Raw genomic sequence first — 18,482 nt, 5'->3', positions numbered from 1 at the left:
GCGCGCGCCCTTCCCCCCCCCGCCCCACGCACGGGTGCGGAGAGGAGGAGGAGGAGAAGGCGGGCGGGCCCGGCCCTGCCCTGGTGCCGCCGCCATTGCCGCGGCCGCCGTGAGAGGAGGAAGAGGAAGAGGAGGAGGAGGAGGAAGAAGAAGGAGAGGGCGGAAGTCGGGCGCCCCCGTGCAGGGCTTGCGGGCGGCAGGGCGCGGCGGCGGCGATAGGGCGCGGGGCAGTCGGCGGCGGCCCCCTGCCCCTCCCTGGGCGAGGCTCGCCCTCGCCATGCCGTGCGTGGCCGACTGGCTCAACAACCCCTTCAGCATCGTGCAGGGCATCTTCGGTGAGCGCTGCCGCCGCGGGGGGCGAGGGGGCGAGGGACCGGGCGGCGGCGGGGAGCCGCCCCGGCTGGCGGCGAAGTGGCCGGGGCCGGTGTCCTCTCAGGAGGCGCCCCTGAGAGGGTGGCGGGCGGCCGGGGGCTTTTGGGCGGCGCGGGCCGGGCTGCCCTCGCCGCGGGGCCGGGCCTCCCTCGGCCGGCGGCGCGGGGCTGCGGGAGGGCGCCTGAGGCGCTTTGGGTGAGCGGCAGCGACGAGGGCAGCTGGCAGCTTCCTCCGCCGCGTGGGGCGGGCGGGGGCCGGCGCCGGCGGCCTGCGGGGCGCTGTGCGGTGGCGCGGGGGCCGCGCACCGCCGCCGTTGCGCCGCGACTTCGGACCTGGGCGGGCGAAACTCAGGCGTGTGTCCAGGGAGAACAGGAGGAAGTCTTAAGTTGCTTTCGGTGTTAGGAGAGCGCCGAATGGATGCCCGATGCGTGATGCTAATACTCCTGTAAACGTGTCCTGTTTTGTAGCACAAAATGACCCAAACTCTGATTGGGAAAAGAAGGTAACTGAATATTTCAGAGAGAAGCTAAAAGAAAATAATGCTACTAACTGGGTAAGCTCGTTTTATTCTTTGAGAGTTATGCCATTCTTAAGCTTCGTTCTTCTTTCCTCTTAATTACTGCAATGACGTGCTTTTGAGAAGTTCTTCCTTTAGAAATAGGCATTCAAGTCTTAGTTTCCTCGTAAGTACGCTTCTGAATTTTAGGCTCAGCCTTTGTAATACATTATTTACATTTCAGTTGCTGTGATGGGTATGTAAAACAAAGATGTGCAACCCTGGCTGAAGCCCTGTCGAAGCCAGGCCCCTTGACTTTCATGTGTTTTTTGCCTTGAGCCATGCCTGCCGAATGCTGCCTGTTTGCGGTACCATCCGGTAGATGGCAGGAGCTGACAAATACTGTTATTTTTGAAAGTGTTAATGCCTGCCCGCTCTACTGTTAGACTGCGGTAAATGTTTGTATACCAACCACGGGTTTCTTAACTGCTGTTTATGAACCCCTTCTCCTGTGATCTTTCACTGCAGTGTTGTAAACTTCACAGGGATTGGAGAAATAACAGCTTCGATTTTTGTGTTTGAGGAAAAAATACCATCTGCTAAAAATATTCCATATTAGGCTGGATCAGGCCAGTTCTTGAAAGTTTAGGAAGGAAGCTATCCTTTATTTTTAAAGTTAAGCATGCACACTTTAGCTCAAAAGGTGTTACTATTCTAAAAGACTATGGGGAAAAATGGCATCGTGGAACACTGTACTAATTGGACTAGGAACTTTCATATCAAATCTCTTCTATTTATGGTTAAAAAACAAGTGAAAATAAATCTTTTTTTTTTCTTTTTTAAATATTTCTGCCAGTGAGAGAGGATTCTTTGTTTGCATTTCAATGACAATTTAAATCATAGTGTAGCAGAACAATTCTGTTCCTCCAGCAGAATTATGTTAAATTTGCAGCACTACTAAGAAATTAAAATAGAAACATTTTCATACTCAATATGTGAGGGAGTATGTGGGTTGGTGGTGGTTTGGGGGGGTAGAGGGTTAAGCCATTTTTGCAGGGCCACTTTTGGTTTCATCGCATTTTAATGTTGGGTGTGTTTTCTCAACCAAGAGTGTATTTTCAAAATCAAAAAGAAACCCTATTCATATAGCAGGTCTCGTTATTTTGATTTATACCACGTTCCTGGACATCTGTTTTCCCTCTGGTTTTCTATTATCCTACAAACATGTGAAAAAGACTCCCCCCAGTGTGAAGGACTTGCAGATTAAGATACAGGGGTTTTTTCCTGTCCTTTTGGAAATACAAATATTTTGTTACGAGAAATTGTGCATGCAATTGCTACAGTATTGCTGGTGCATAATAAGTGGTCAAAGTGCTGTTAACAGGTATAAAATAAGTAATAAATTTTATCTAATATCGCAGTTACAGTAATCCCCAAATTAAGAGTTTTAGCCTCAAACGTTGTTAAAGAGTTTACATATAGTTTCAATGAACTGATATCCATTTGTTTAGTCTAGTACTGGGACTGAGAAATGAATGAGACTGGTGGCTTTGCAAATGGAAAAATTTGGGCACTGTCAGTGTATGATAATCATAACTATTACCTATAACAGCTACTGCAGAAACTTCCAGTGTTGTTAGATATATTGTTACCACTTGGATTGGGGCAGTAGATTTGGGGGGTGGGAGTGGGGAGAAAAGTACCCAGAAAATACTAAATCTGTTACTTGATGAGGTACTGAATAACAAAACAGGCTTTGAGGCAAATAAGTCAACAGTAGGAAACACTGAATGACTGAAGAATAAGTTGGTGACAACTTATGTGCAGTTTCTGGCTTACTTCAGGGCATTTCTCATTATTTATATAGCTGTTGTTCAGAATAAGCTCTCTTTTACAGGTTCCATCACTGAATGATGTTCCCTTACATTACCTAAAGCCCAACAGCTTAGTGAAATTTCGCTGCATGGTTCAAGATATGTTTGATCCTGAGTTTTACATGGGAGTCTATGAAACAGTTGATCCAAACACAAACACACGTGTAAGTGAAATACCATTTTGGTAAATGTTTAGCATTTTCTTCATTCTGTTCTTCATACTTCTCTAGTTTCCGAGTTAAACCTGTGGAGTCCAGGCACTATCTAGTATTAACTCTGTTTAAGTGACTCAAACAGCATCAGTAGCATATTGCTTCTTATTTTCTGTTTACAAAGTACTGAAAAAAAAATTCTGAAGATTATTACTGCAAATGTAATTTGGGGGAATCAAAATTACTAAGATAATGAAAGTTTGAGCAGTATGTCTTTGAAGGGCTTTAGACTGCAATAATTTTGGTGCAAATAATCCATATTCAGGGTGCTATCAGAAATGGAATGATTGCTTTGCTTTTGCCTTGACAGGTTTTGCATTTTGGTAAATATAGAGATGTGGCGGAATGTGGGGTAGGTTATCCATTTTTCTATAATAAACTTTGAGATCAAATATTACTCGGACCAAAAGGTGCGTTTTATAAGTGCAGTATATCTTATTTGGCACTCATCAGTGGATCTCTGGAGATACTGTTCTTAAAATTCAAAATTAAGCCCAGGTTTGGAAAGCAGAGAACTCTTGATTGTTCATGTGCATGCTAGGTTCAGCAGGCTTCAAGCCACATCCATAGTATTTAAAATTTGTTTTGCTTATATATGCTGTTATTTGTGGTCGTGAGTTAATATTTTTGGCTACTAATTCTTTGTTAAGAAGCTGAGCTACTGGCAGTGGTGTTTTTTTTGTTTTGTTTTGTTTTGTTTTTTAAGCCTCTTGAAACTTCCCGATTTGGAAAACAATTTATTTTTAGTAGTGCAGTGCTATTAGTATCAAAACATTATCAATTCAGACTGTTTAGAAACATGCAAGATCACATACTTGTGAAACAGTGATTGTTGTAACTTCTGGCTGAATACATGATTCTATGGAATTAGTTTTAAAAAATATCAATTTTTCATCATCATCATTTATTATTGGTATTCTAGCCTCAGCAGGAGATTGATTTGAACTCCTCACAAACAGTCACGTTGGAGAGACAAACATTCTACTGCGTTCCAGTGCCTGGCGAATCAGCATGGGTGAAAGAAATATCTTTTGTCTGAACCAATGCTGTGTTATACAAATAGTTATCACCAACTAATTCATTAGATTTATAAAGAGATAAGACTATTTAAAGTTTCTTGGATTTTGAGTGACTCAAGACAGATGAGGAGGAAAGGTGGTAGATGCAGAAAATAGAAGGGAAAAATTGGTGGTGTGCTGTATACGCAAACAGGATACAAATGAATTTAGTAGAATTGTTTATTGATTTGGTAGGGATTTGGACTAGATTTTCATATATGCTTGGGAGGGTTTTGAAAACTTCTGCCAGTTTCTATTTGCAAATGTTAAGAAAACTTGAAACTTCTATAGAGCCATGAATGTTCCATTGGCGTTTTCAGATTAAATTAGGACACTTACTTAATGACAGTCTAATACAAGTACCTGTAAAAACACTTGTAGCTGATTATGCTGAGACAGTCAGTTTTGAAAGTTAAGTATTGTCTTTTTAATCGCTCAGACACAGGCTGTCGTTCTCTAAATGAGTACGGGAAACATCTTCGGGCAAAACAAATCAGCTTTAGTTTCTCCTGATAAATGGAAGTTGAATTGTCTTAAGTGGAATGGATATGGCATGCTGCTTTTAACACCTTTTGGGGAGTTTTATATTCTCCTCTTCTCCAAGGCAGTGAAGGGAGGTCTAGAAAACTTAAGATGCATAGTGTTTAGTAAGAAGGAAGGAAACTTGGTGGTAAATCCAATATTTTTAGATATTTCATATTTCGAGTTTAGAATTTAAGAAAACTCTATGCTTATCAGTGGTTTTATAATTAAGCTAATGCTATTTTTATAATAAAATGACTAGTGAGAGTCAGTCTTCAAGTGAATAATGCTTACATCAATGTACTGCAGCAATGGAAATTTAATGTGAGCCCGACTATTACAAAAATGTTGAACATGATTTCAATACTTACCTATCAAACTAAGAAAAAGAAAATAGAGAAAGTATATTAGCTTTTCTGAACTCTATTATTATATATAAAAGTGCAGCATTGCTAGTATCTTAAAAGTATATGAACATTTTCTGTGCTGTTTTAAAGTAATCGTAATATTTATTTGAATTGGGCAGCAATTCTTTAAATATTTTAAAAATGTCTGGTTTTTAGGTTGAGATGTGGAAGAGAAGAAATCCTTGAGATTCAGAATTGTTCCTAACCACAAACTTGTTCTCAGGGTCTAAAGGAAAATCTTTAGAGAGATGATAGTGAACAAAGACTTGGTGCTTTTATCTTCTCTTTTCAATAACACCACTGATTGCTGTGCAGTCCTTAAGCAGGTTACTTAGATATCTAAAGAAATGGCAGCTAGGTAATGGCTTGCATAGTTGTTTTAATTTCTCAGTCAAAATAGACAGGATAATAATATTTTGTTAAACTTACTTTCTTGAATTTTCTCAGCTGAGTCTGGTGTTGTCCTTAATCCTTAATTTTACGCATATACTAGTACAAGCCAAGCTCGAGTTAGTCCTTCAACATCCTACACACCAAGTCGCCACAAGAGGAGTTATGAGGAAGATGAGGATATGGAACTACATCCATCTAAACAGAAAGAGCAACATATGGGTAATAGTCATTATTGATGACTAGCTATTATGGTATCTTTCAAGAATTTGCAGAGTTTTCATTTTCAGAAATTGAAATCTTTTCAGTTGGTTCAATCAGCAGCGTTAATGCAGCCTTTAAAACTATTTTAGTGTCTTTGCGGAAGTCATCAGTGGTTTAAGTTAAGAACTATTTGTCCTGATATTCTTCTGTGGAGATGACTGCACTTAAACTGGCATGGGATTTTGGGGGGGTATTTTGACAAATTTCCTTTTGAATAAGAGAGGAGCGTTTAGTTTAAAACTGTAAGCCCTGTTGAAGAAAAAGGTTTTGCAGAAGCTATCGCTTCCTTTTGTTTGGTGCTATATGTCCAGCCGGTTCATCAGCTGGATTTTAGGATATTGTTTTTATATTCCTATCAGTTTGCAGATGTTTTATTAGATAGTTTATACTGTTTTGTCTTCATATTTAGCCTGATCAATTGTAGAATAGGTTTTCATAGCTTTATTATTGCTGAATGTGTAAAGAGATTCTTAATGTAAACTCTTTTGTTACTGTATGCTTTCACCTTTAAAAACTAACTCACTTTTAAACATGATAAGCAGAAAAGTATTGCCTTTGCAGCCCTACAGAATTGGAGAAATCCTGGTGATACAGTTTAAGCATCACATTTTGAAAGTCAGATTGTTGACTATGTTTAGGTTTCTAGGACATGTAGTTCTTTACCAATAATCACTCTCACATTATCTTTGTAATAAAGTATACCTTTGTGAGACTTTTCTGTTCTGAGTCAGAATATCTTCTTTCAAATATATAGCTTTATTTTTTTTTTTTCTTTAGGCATCTTATTAAACTATCTTGACTCTTATGTTGCTTGCTGAAGCAAGCTGTTCACATTTGCATTTCTGTTTAAAGAGCCTATGAATGCTTTATTTTTCAGGCAATGTGGGTGATATGCATGGATGTGGAGAGCCGAAGAGATTAGAAACTGAAGCTTCTGCAGGACATCATCTCATTTCACCAAACTGCTCCCCTCCACTTGACTTAAATTTTCCATTGCCAGGAGAGAAGGGACCAGCCTGTCTTGTAAAGGTAACAAACATGGAGAGATGATGAACGTGGCTGTGTCATCAGTGAGGCAGACAGAGCCCGAAGTAAGAGTATAAATAGTTAATGTTGTACAGAAAGACAAATTCTTTGCCTGTACACTATTACAAGTCCAAAAATGTTGTTTTTGCAAATAATTACATTGTCTCCCTTTTTCTACTGCTATATTTGCATTGCTGAAATCACTCAACAGCATGTACTAGAGCTTGCAGTCTCACTACATTTAGCAAAAAAAAAAAAAAAAAGTTTTACTAAATGCTCAAGTGTATAGTTGATATTGACTCTTGATGCTTTCCTTGAAACTTTGCCCTCTTAAGGAAAAAAAACTTGTGATGAAACAAGCAAAAACAAACAAATCGTACACATTTTTAGATTGTATTTGAAATAAGCTTTCGTTGACTAGTATGCTATATCAACTACAAAACTTCCAACATGAAATATCTATGTTGTTATTATATTAAATGTTCTCTTATTCAGCCTCTCTTGATAAATCAGGTTAAAATACAGTTGCTTACAGTTGTGTAGCAGAAGAATGCCAATTGCGAAAAACATGCAATGGTAGAAGCTCATTTTTCCAAAATAAGCTTACTGAAACTTTGAGGACTGGAAGAGTCCTCTTCACACAGAGTGTTCTCAACCTACAGTTGAGTTGCCTGAGATTTTTCCCTTTGTGTATGTTTATGTGCAGTCCTGAATCTGGCCTGTCTGCTTCTGTATTTCATTGTTTTATCTTTATGGCAGGTCTATGAGAGCTGGGATAGCTTCAAAGTCAATGATATTCTGGAGGTATATGGAATTTTGTCTGTGGATCCAGTGCTGAGTATAGTAAACAGTGAAGAGAGGTAAGGCTCAAATGATAATGTGATCCTTAAATGAAGGGACTTGTTATTTTAATGAGCAAAATAGTTTTGTCTGTCATCTTAGTACAGACTGGAAAATGTGTACATACTTAATAATTCTAAAGATAGGGATTTTGTCACTTGATGTGCAAAGTGTTAGATTTACAGTCCTATAAACTGAAGTCTATTGAACTTCACATTGTTGCATATCCATACTCTTGGATGCACAATACCTATTTTTTTAGGTTGTTGTGCAGTATGTAAAGGGAGAGTGCTTCTGTGGCCAAAAGTCCCGTACAATTTACGTACCTATTAAACTTTGAATGAATAGGTAGTGGGTAGTTGCATTCAAATAGTCTTTAAAGTGATAAAATATACCTTTTAAATAACTTGTAATTCTCTGAAAGTTGTTACCATAAAAAGTTCCATAGGTTGTACATGATGGATTGCATGTTTGTATGGAGAGTCAAAGTGACCAAAGTGATTGTAAATCAGGCTGATTTTTTTCATTGATTAAGGTATATTGTCACTTTATACCACCCATAGAAATTTCTGATTTTACCAGCTGTTCCATAGGTACTTGCTTGATTTCGTGTGTCTTTCTGGATTAGATTGATTTCTGTCAGGTTTTTTTAAATAGTCTATCAACAAATCTAACATATGTACTACTGATGTTTTGAATTATTGTGCTTTGAATAAATTATTCATGTTGATAAATTTGTTTATCTTTTGAAGTACGGTATCAAGAGTGCATTGTGAATCCTGTATAGTGCTAACTTCTTTGAAGTAACCTCAGCCCAGTCAACTGCTTTCGTTTATCATCTGTCTGACAGAAAGCTAGTATCAGATTGACGGCTCAGTTGGTCTTACAGATTTTTTTTTTTTTTTTTTTTTTTTGCATATTGTTCTGCTACAAATAGACAAAATGATGGCATTCAGCAATGTTTTCAATGCAAAGATGCTAAACAAAGGAGGTTTCTTTACTTGGAAAGAGATGGTAGTCTGTCAGTGGACTGCTGAAGAGGCATTGAAGTTGTAAAGCCTTCCAGCTTTTAAAATCAGTGCAAGTTTATCACACCGATACTAATCTTTACCAGTATCTGATATAGGGCTTTTAATTTCCATGTAACAAATGAAAAGCACCTGGACATGATTTTGTAAGGCATCATCAGGGAGACCAAGGCTTGTGTATCTGAACGCTTAAATTAAGACATGATGCCTTTAAGTTTCGATTGAGGTATATTGATGAGATTACTTTTTTTTTTTTTTTTTTTTTTTTTTTTTTTTTTTTTTAAATTCAGCTACTGGTAAAGCTGTCATATGGCTCTCTAGAAGATCCCATTGTCAGGCTCTGGAAGCAGGTGGACTATTAAAATCCTACATGTGCATGCATAAATAAACATAATAAATCATTACCTTATTATCTTAAAAGTTACCATGTAGACTTTATTCAGTACATGCTGACCAGAACAGTGCTTAACATCTTATGTTAAGCTGCATCTTCTACTGAACTGTGCAGCAAGTAATAAATGTATTTTTTTTTTCTTTCAGAAAAGTGAGACTCTTGAGTATTTCCAGTAAAAAACAGAATCCCACTTCCTTCTCGCCCCCCCAGCACACTTTGGTGTTTTTATATTATAATTTATATAATTGTGCCTTATTTATGGTGTTTATAAAATCATAAAAGATAATTTTTATAGCTTGAATATAGGAAGACTTATCAGGAGTGGGAATGGATGTTGTTTTTTCTGATGCACTTTGTTCTTGGCATGGTTCCAAATGCACTTAGATGGAGAGAAATGTGTGCGGAATGTTTTTAAGTCCAGTTGTGCTGTGCCCTTTCCTAGGGAGAACTCAGCCCTTGATCCTATGGAGTGTATGGACACAGCAGAAGAACAGAGAGTACACAGTCCTCCTGCCTCGTTAGTCCCCAGAATCCATGTGATTTTGGCACAGAAATTACAACATATTAATCCATTACTGCCTGCCTGCCTTAATGAAGAGGAAAGTAAAACCTGTGAGTATCTGAACTTCGCCTCTGAGTGGAACTTGACCTTACTGTAGATATGCATTCTCTCTGTGTACATGTAAATGTGCAGATTCTTAATACATGTGAACAGATACTACTTTGTTCAGAGACAAATGCAGCATTAACAAGGTTGGCATTTAAATTGTGTTAAATGGAGGAACTGTTCTACACTATAGAACTGCACAAGGTGCAGTGTTAAGTGCTTATTTTTTCTGAAATAAATGTGATTTATAGGAAAGTGTTTTGCATTCTATAAGTCTGAAGATTTTACTGACTTGTTCAGTCATAATATTTTATTTGTTCTCAAATAGAGGTGTTAATGGCTTAAAAGTCATATTTTCAGCTTAGCATAGCAGTAAAAATAAAAAAACATACACAAGAAAGACTCACAATACTGTGAAGTAAAGAAGGAGATTCTGTTTTTAAGCAATTGTGCTATTCTGCGTGGACTATTTGCCAGTAGGTTTTTTGTCATGAACTGGTATGGGTACTTCTTAAGCCTCTAATTAATATTTATCATTTTCCTCCTTGCATGCCTTGTTTTGGTTGTCCTGAGCTGTGCTATGTGTGAGGGTTTTTTCTGCCTTTACAATAGTACGGATAGGCTATAGATCTTAGAAGTTCGGTTCAAACCTTACAGTCTTCTGCAAATGCATTGTATACTTTCTAATTAAAAAAATGAAAGTATTTCCAAGGAAATACTGTGCAACTCAAATTATCCAAAGTCAGCAATTACTCACTTGCAAAACCAATGAATGTTGTTTTTCCTAGTCTGCTTTGGAGTAAACATTTTTCTTCATGAAATTGTAATGTAAAGCAATCTTTATATAGAGGGAAGGGGGTGAGAAGCACCACGTTTTCTGACATTTGTTTTCTTTTGCTGTTCTGCCAGTTGTTTCTAATTTCATGTCGGAGCTGTCACCAGTTAGAGCAGAGTTGCTTGGGTTCCTCACACATGCCCTCTTAGGAGATGGTTTGGCTGCCGAGTACCTTATATTGCATCTCATCTCTACTGTGTAAGTATTTAAATGCTTGCTGAGAATTTTATATATTCATCTTTTTTAAAAAAAATCTCCTTCTATTGTTTTTTCACCATTCTGTAAATAATTGTCAGAAATGTTTTAAATAGTATTTATTCCAGTAGTACTTTGTCCAGCTGGAGTTGCTATCCTGTCATAATAAGCACAGTAAACAGATATCATTGTCTGAAATCTAAGTAAATATTGTTAAAGGGCCAGTTTCATGGCTGTATATCCTTTCAGTGATGCTTTGAGAGTTAGACACAATCTCCAAGATACAAGTTTAAACAAAGTTATGAGAACATCTTTTTATCTCTAACTTCTTTTATTGAACAGGGTGTGCAACTGACTTCCCAAAGGTGGCATTTATTAGCATTATTTACTAACTGCAATGATTATTATTTTGATATTAAAACTGAGAGGTACATCCTGGGAACAGGTTTAATTAAATGTAGATGTATGTTTAATGATAAGGTCAAGTGACCCACATTTAGCATGCTGTAGGAATTTACCACCTGAGATGATGCTGCAGCTGAACTGTGTGCGTTCTGATCTACCTTCGTAGCTGTATAAAATAGATTTGCTTAACATTTGTACATTGGTTTAAACTGCATTGGATGAAAGAGCATCATCCTTTGATTCATTAAAATTTCAGGTGTGAAGTTTCAGGCAGTATGTTTTGAATAGATTTTTTTTTTTTTTTAAGTAGCACAATTATCAGCTGACAAGATTTCTGGAGAGTTTGTATTTATAACTTACATGGTGGGGCAAGGGTTCAATGCCTATTGCTGTTTTCATTTCACGACTGGAAAGCATTTGCCTGGGTTGTAGTCGCACCTCTAATCCTCATATAAACATAAATAATTCAATATCAGTAAGAACTCTGTTCTTTCAAGTTGTACTGTGAATGCTCTAACACTTACAGAATCACAGAACACAGAATCACAGAATGGTTGAGGTTGGAAGGGACCTCTGGAGATCATCTAGTCCAACCACCTGCTCAAGCAGGGTCACCTAGAGCACTCTTTCCAGGATTGTGTCCAGATGGCTTTTGAATATCTCCAAGGAAGGAGATTCCACAACTTCTCTGGGCAACCTGTTCCAGTCCTCAGTCACCCTCACAGGAAAGAAGTTTTTCCTCGTATTCAGATGGAACTTCCTGTGTTTCAGTTTGTGCCTGTTGCCTCTCATCCTATCACTGGGCAACACTGAAAAGAGTCTGGCCCCATCCTCTTTACATCCTCCCTTCTTATATTTCTATACATTGATAAGATCCCCCGTCTGTCTTCTGTTCTCCAGACTGAAGAGTCCCAGCTCTCTCAGCCATTCCTTGTATGAGAGATGCTCCAGTCCCTTAGCATCTTAGCTCTTTTCTGGACTCACTCCTGTAGCTGCATGTCTCTCCTGTATTGGGGAGCCCAGAACTAGACACAGTACTCCAGGTGTGGCCTCACCAGGGCTGAGTAGACCTAGACTAGAATGCATTTTCTCTCATAGCTGGTATCACCAAATATGTTGAAATCCCTCAAGAATGGGGAGGGGAGATACTGTAAGAAGGGAAGGAAAGCTGAGGGCAGATAGAGGAAACAAGCATGATAAGCAGGGAAATTGAGATTTTTGCAATGAGAAGGAAGATGGAGTATGTTTACTGCATAACAGTAAAGCAAAAGGAGAACAGAATATCTAGAAGGCGCATTGCAGACTCTCAAGCAGTATGAATTTATAAATGTGCAATTATAAATAAATGTATAAATGTGCAATGTTACAAAGCCTTCCAAAATAGCCTTCAGTTTAACTGGCCTCCTTGGACACTAGAGAAGGAAGAAAAATGTGACTATTACTTATGTACATACTGGTATTGAGATCCTGCTAGCTAGCACAGATATTACATAGCACTCAAGTTGAGTGATATCTGTAATTACTGTGTTAATCAGATGTTTAGCTAACCTGTCTTATTTTTGGTTTAGTTATGCAAGACGAGATGTGCTTCCTCTGGGAAAATTCACAGTCAACTTGAGTGGATGTCCAAGAAATAGCATCTTCACAGAGCACATATACCGCATTATCCAGCAGCTTGTTCCAGCAGTAAGAAGGGCATTAAAGTGCTTTATGGATTTCTGATCGTATAGAGATTTTTGATTTTAATGGTAGATATTAGGCTAATTGTTTCAATCAAATAGGCCACATTTTAGTAAAGGCAGAGTGCTTAAACTAAGGCTCCTGCTGTCCATTTAAAGGGCAGTTTAGAATTTAAAAAATGGAGATGGGGCTTTCCTTTCAGTAGGAGTCTGCATCTACCTAGTCATCTAGGATGAATATGGAATAAGGTCATGTTTCTCAAAGGTGGTAAACTGACTGACAGATATGCTGCATACTTTATTTTGCTTCTTGGATGGATGTGTGTATACACTTAAATGATTTCATTTTAATGTATTTTAATGTATATTTAATATAATGGGGTTTTTTTCTTGGAAGCTTTTTTTTTTTTTTTAAGTGTTTGGAAATTTGGGATAAAATGTATTCTGTGTTGTGGTAACACATTTTATTTTACTTATTGCAGAGGTTCACGGTTATAGTTGTTTCTAAAAGGAAGAAATATTTATCTGCTAGGGAAGTTGGAGGAGAGAAAATGTGTTGATCAGTTTCTTTTCTCATTGCAGTCCTATCGCCTACAAATGACCATTGAAAATATGAACCATTCACAATTTATCCCACACAAAGACTATACAGCTAATCGCTTAGTCAGCGGAGTACTGCAGCTTGCCAGCAACACTTCCCTTGTAGTAGATGAGACTGTGCTTGAGCAAGGACAGCTTGACACAACAGGTAGACATTTTTTGTAAAAAGAACTTCTCATCCGGAAGGTTAAACCTTGATACGTTTCAGGACAGCGATGCTAATTGTTTACTGATGATAATTCTCTGTTACAAAACTGTTTGTGGTTTCCATGATCTATTTCTTTGCTTGAACTAGCTTGCTGCTAGTCTGCAGCCTTCTCAGACACACTTGCAGCTTGATCTCGTGGTTTCTTCCCCACCCCTGTTTTACTTCCTGGAAGTTTCTGATATTTTGTTGAAAAATGATTAGCTATTCATTTTGACTCAATACAAGCAGTGAAATGTCCTGCATTTTTTTTTTTCCTTCCTCCAAGAGTTAGGAACCAGCATCCATCCTAGACCACACACAACCAATAATGGAACAAGGTGGTATCTTGTTTAGTTTATCTTTGTCTATGTTACAGAGAGCTCTGGATAGTGTCTTTGAGACTTGGTGGAAAAGACCAGTGATTTAAATAAGCCTTTAGACTAAATGATTCTTTTTCAGAATGGCCTTTGTTTCATTTGATACAGAGTGAAGAAGTGGGGGAATCATATGCTGCTGCTATAGTCTTTATTTTATTGTAGATATAGAAACTATCCCTGAAAACCCAGCTAAAATCAGGAGATAATAAATTAGCCTAATATTATGTGGAACAGGATGATAATTCTATCTTGTAAGCTGATGTAGTGCTGTGTAGTATGTTTTCTGCAAAGCTTCAGACAATGAAGTGTAGCCTACAAAAAAGCAGCGAGTTCAGTACCTATGAAAAATTCAGTAACTGGAGAATGCATTCTCCAGTTATCTGTAGCGATTTCTAGTAAAGATGGATATGAAATTGCTGAAAGTGATTATTTTAAAATAAAAGTGCCATCCTTACAAGCCTGCTAGACCGATGCTGTAAGCCTACTGGTTCTCCTTAATGAGTATTAGTACTCTGTTCCATTACAGTACTGTCAGCAGAGGAACAGTAGATCTCATAGAACTAGCCAAGCTTAGATTTCAGGCTGATACTATTTAGAAACACAATACTTTTTATTACTACTACTAAAAATTGTTCTTTGGTATTATTCACCTGTTTTTGAGCCTTTTGTTTTGTTGTCAGTTACTCTGACTGCAGCAAAGTGTTAAAATATTAAAACTAGTAGAAATTGCAGCATTATCTGGAAAAAAAAAAAACTCCCAAAAATCTTGCTGTGCTGGTTTATAGGTTTTCTGAAATGTTTATCCTTTAAGTATACAGAATACGACGTTTGATGAAGAGTAATATTTAAGCATTAAAGAAGTTGCAGGTGAAAAGGTCTATTAAATTTAATCTTATTCCATTCCCCTTTGTTCCCTTGAATTTAGCAGGGAAAAAAGTAAACATTTTTAACTTCTTGTAACAATTTTGGGAACAAAATTTAATCCTCAAAGAGTAATCATCTACAGCTCTACTAGTTGATTTAGAATTATTGAAAGCTATAGCTTAGAGATTTGCAGGGGGGGAAATGTCCCAGACGTACCTTTATTTACACTAGTAGTAAATATTTTCCCAGTTTATTAATGGCAAAAATAGAGTGGTAGACATATCATTTGCTGCAGTAACACTGCTGACGAGATATCTGAATAGTCAGGTAGATGTCAGTATTTCAAAGGGGGACTTCCATGAGTCAACCAATTAACTTGTCAATCTCAACTTTTAAACAGAAATGACTAGTCTTTTCTAAAACTGTTTGGAAAGATGACAATGAATATGTTTTTCAGCTTTTCAAGTCTTGCTGGCCAATCTAATGAGATCTTTATCTAGCAAGACTTTCTTCTTCCTTAAACTGTTAAATAATGCTTGTTTTCTGTCAGAAAAGTAGCAGGGTTTTATCTCCTTTTGAGGAGAAGGCTTTCCTCTGTAAATAGTAGTTTCTGGCTCTGTAGAACTGATGGAAAGCTCTACTTACTAACATTTATACTAGACCAGATTTGATTTAGGCTTGAAATCCTTCAAGAGTTTTTAATTTCAGTTCTTTAGAAATAGTTACCTGTATTTGGAAAAAACAGGAAGTTTTCAAGAACTTTTCTACCAGCTGCTCATTAACAAACAGATATTGGGGGGAAAAAAAGTTTTAAGTTTAACATTTGTTTAAATCCAATTGTCAGAGAACTTGTTCTTACTTTTCTAGGTGTACATAATGTGACAGCACTGGGTAATCTAATAACTTGGCAGAAGGTGGATTATGACTTCAGTTACCACCAGATGGAATTCCCATGCAATATTAATGTTCTTATCACTTCAGAGGGCCGATCACTCCTACCGGTATGGCAAGGTCATCTTGAATTTGGGGGATAATTACAGATAGTAGCTACTTACTGAAAACATAAGTGTGTGCCATTCCAGATACAAGTGAAGTCAGGAAACCTGTCTTGTGATCAGGTTGGGTATGACACTGATCTTCTAGCTTGTGGCTTCAGCCAGGCCAAAAAAACTATTCAAAGGAAAACAAAGAAATTGACCTTTCCTCTTCCTTGGCTGAATACTGTAGTGAGGGCAAGAGCACAACAGTGACTGAAGTAATTAATGGATATCACAATAATGAGCCAAGTCTGCAGATACATTGCTACTCTCAAAGCTTTATTCTAGTAGAGGAGTTCCTGAGGTGATGGGCGCATGAATAAAGACCAGCAGATCTGCCATTAACCTTAGAAAAAACTGAGTAGCCTAACTTTACAAAATATCTTACCACTTGCATTCCAGCTTTGTGAACTGAGAATGTGCAGTCTTGAGTATTCTCCATGCTGGTTTTCAAAAAGGGCATTATTAAGTATTTAAAGAATGCATTTTCCTATCTTAATTCTGGGAAACAATGACTTCTGTTGCCTTAATGGTCAAATTAGTCTTGTAATAGAAAAAGAAAAGAATGTGAAAAAGGATGTGTAATTTTTTTTTCAGTCAGATTGCCAAGTCCACTTACAACCACAGATAATTCCACCAAACATGGAGGAATATATGAATAGCCTTCTAACAGCAGTGCTCCCATCTGTGTTGAACAAATTTCGAATTTATCTAAGTTTATTGAGGCTGCTGGACTACAGTATATCTGATGAAGTGACCAAGGTATGGAAGACTTCATTAATACTTTTTCAACTGTATATTCAGATAGAAATAAAGCACTTCTTTGATAGAAAGCTATTGACTCTTCCTACTAATGTCCCTGTCAGTGATTCTGTTCAAAGTTCTTTAAAAGGAGGCACTTTCTTGTCCTGAATATGCTTTTGAGGGTTTGTACTCCTGAGTATTTCAGCACATACTTTCAAGTAGACCTTTCTAAAAGTCATTTTGAAAACTTTAATTCTTTCTGAAGATGAGAATTAGCATGGTTTTTGCCAAGGCTAGCTTCCTGAGAGCTAGAAGTTGAAATTTTTTTGCTGTAGTCTAAGGGTAGTTATGGCTTAGCTCCTGAAAAGCTTATCTCTCTTTTTTGCAACTCCATTACTTGCTGTGTTGTTTATAGGCTGTAGAAGAAGACTTTGTAGAAATGCGCAAGAATGATCCGGAGAGTATAACAGCTGATGATCTACACAGAACTCTGCTTGTAGCAAGGTGAGTAATACTGTTTGTCACAGCTGAAGACTTGCTAGCAAGCTGGAACCAAATTAAGTAGATGGTTGTAGTCCATTGTTTCATTATAGTTGAGTGAGGTTCTATTAAAGGGTAAGTGATCAAAGAAGTGATTCCATCTTTTGATATGCTGTTAGATATTCTTACTTGGGCAGAATACTTCTTCCTCTTTCTACTTATGCGTACTAGTTCATGGGATAGTGAAAATGTGTCAGATCTGATAAGCTCTTATTTACTATTTCTACTCATCTAGGTTCCTGTCTCTCAGTGCGGGGCAGACAACACTGTCAAGAGAGAGGTGGCTGAGAGCAAAACAACTGGAGGCATTACGTAAAGCCAGACTTCAGCAGCAAAAATGTGTTAATGGGAATGAACTTTAATTCTTAATATTTTGTGGATGTCATTATGAATTTGTCCATCCTAGATGGAACCCACAGTAAGATTGGATATTGTTTATACCAGTTTTTGTAGATAATTTATACCAAAAAAATTATGGATATTTACTCTCAAAGCCTGAACATACTTAACTCAGTGTTCAGCAAGTTAAACATATTTTATGAGATTTTTTTGGAGCCTGTTTTGTAACTGAGAATTGGTAACAATAAGCAAATTGTTTGATATTAAACTTTAATACTGAAGTTGTGTAAATTTATTTCCTTTAGTAATAGGAAAATGTAACCCCTAGCCTTTCTTACACAGAAGTAGTGGTAAGCCCTGTTATGGAATAAGGCTGTGATATAGTTCTTAAACTATTAGATTTTCAGGATCAGATCCTTCTGCTAAACAGCATCTGTAACTGAAATATTGACTTCAGTAATTACAACTGGGTACCATAATTAAATAACATGAGGCAAGTTGCACTCTTCTCAGCAGCATAAGGGATTATACCAGAATGTAAAGAGCCAATTTGATCTTATCCAATACAAGGTCCCATTATGAATTACATCTTTAAATTTCTTAGCTATAGGAGACCATGACTAACTTGTCAAACTCCTCTACTACAATCAGCTTTATTTTGGTACAGCTACTTTCAAAAATGAATAGGAAAATAAGCAATACTACTGTATTCACACAGATCTTATTATCTATGTGATGAAGAATGCAGTGTGTTTTAATTGCTTGAAAAGTGATCAACTAAGCATTAAGAACTGTCTCTACCTATTTCTTAATCATAATGTACTGTTTGAGCATGTTTTCAGAGGATATACCCCCCCTTGTCTGACTGGTTCCACAAGTCTTAAGGGTGGTTTAAGCAGTAAACCATTAAACCAATATGAAACTGAAGTAATCTGGAAAGACTATATAGTAATAAGTAGGGCTGACAACAACAGCCCCACCCCCCCAAAAAGAAACACACACAAACACAACTCACTAAACTTTTTGATCAGGAGAAAGCTGCAAGCATCAGAGGAGTTCATTCAAGATATAACTAGATTTTGCTTCAAACTAAACCTCTTCTGAATTCAGAGAAGAGTATAGAACAAGGAGAAAAGCCTTCTGCTGGACTTAAAATAAGCCCATACCGCCTTCACTGTCTCAGCAATGAG

The 18,482-nt window shown here is 37.6% G+C and overlaps 1 protein-coding gene across 3 annotated transcripts; it reads left to right on the top strand.

Annotated features, from left to right (window-relative positions):
• Positions 1 to 33: 33 nt before the first annotated feature.
• Positions 34 to 17,573, top strand: MCMBP (minichromosome maintenance complex binding protein). 3 transcript variants are annotated; one of them, XM_026105552.2, is made up of 16 exons: positions 34 to 335; positions 840 to 925; positions 2,766 to 2,906; positions 3,265 to 3,306; positions 3,877 to 3,978; positions 5,424 to 5,553; positions 6,473 to 6,624; positions 7,381 to 7,481; positions 9,326 to 9,495; positions 10,400 to 10,523; positions 12,494 to 12,611; positions 13,187 to 13,352; positions 15,500 to 15,633; positions 16,267 to 16,431; positions 16,829 to 16,917; positions 17,189 to 17,573. In XM_026105552.2, the coding sequence occupies exons 1-16, from the start codon at positions 278 to 280 to the stop codon at positions 17,313 to 17,315; spliced, it is 1,905 nt and encodes a 634-aa protein (XP_025961337.1). In that variant the 5' UTR covers positions 34 to 277; the 3' UTR covers positions 17,316 to 17,573. The 3 variants fall into 3 exon arrangements, with proteins under 3 accessions (XP_025961337.1, XP_064370379.1, XP_064370380.1); XM_064514309.1 differs by having other exon boundaries at positions 775 to 925; XM_064514310.1 differs by lacking the exon at positions 3,265 to 3,306.
• Positions 17,574 to 18,482: the final 909 nt, after the last annotated feature.

The sequence above is a fragment of the Dromaius novaehollandiae genome, chromosome 6 (genome assembly GCF_036370855.1).
Source record: "Dromaius novaehollandiae isolate bDroNov1 chromosome 6, bDroNov1.hap1, whole genome shotgun sequence".
Classification (NCBI taxonomy): Eukaryota; Metazoa; Chordata; class Aves; order Casuariiformes; family Dromaiidae; genus Dromaius; species Dromaius novaehollandiae.
Note: the sequence above shows the minus strand (reverse complement) of the source record. Positions and strands in the feature narration are given on the sequence as shown.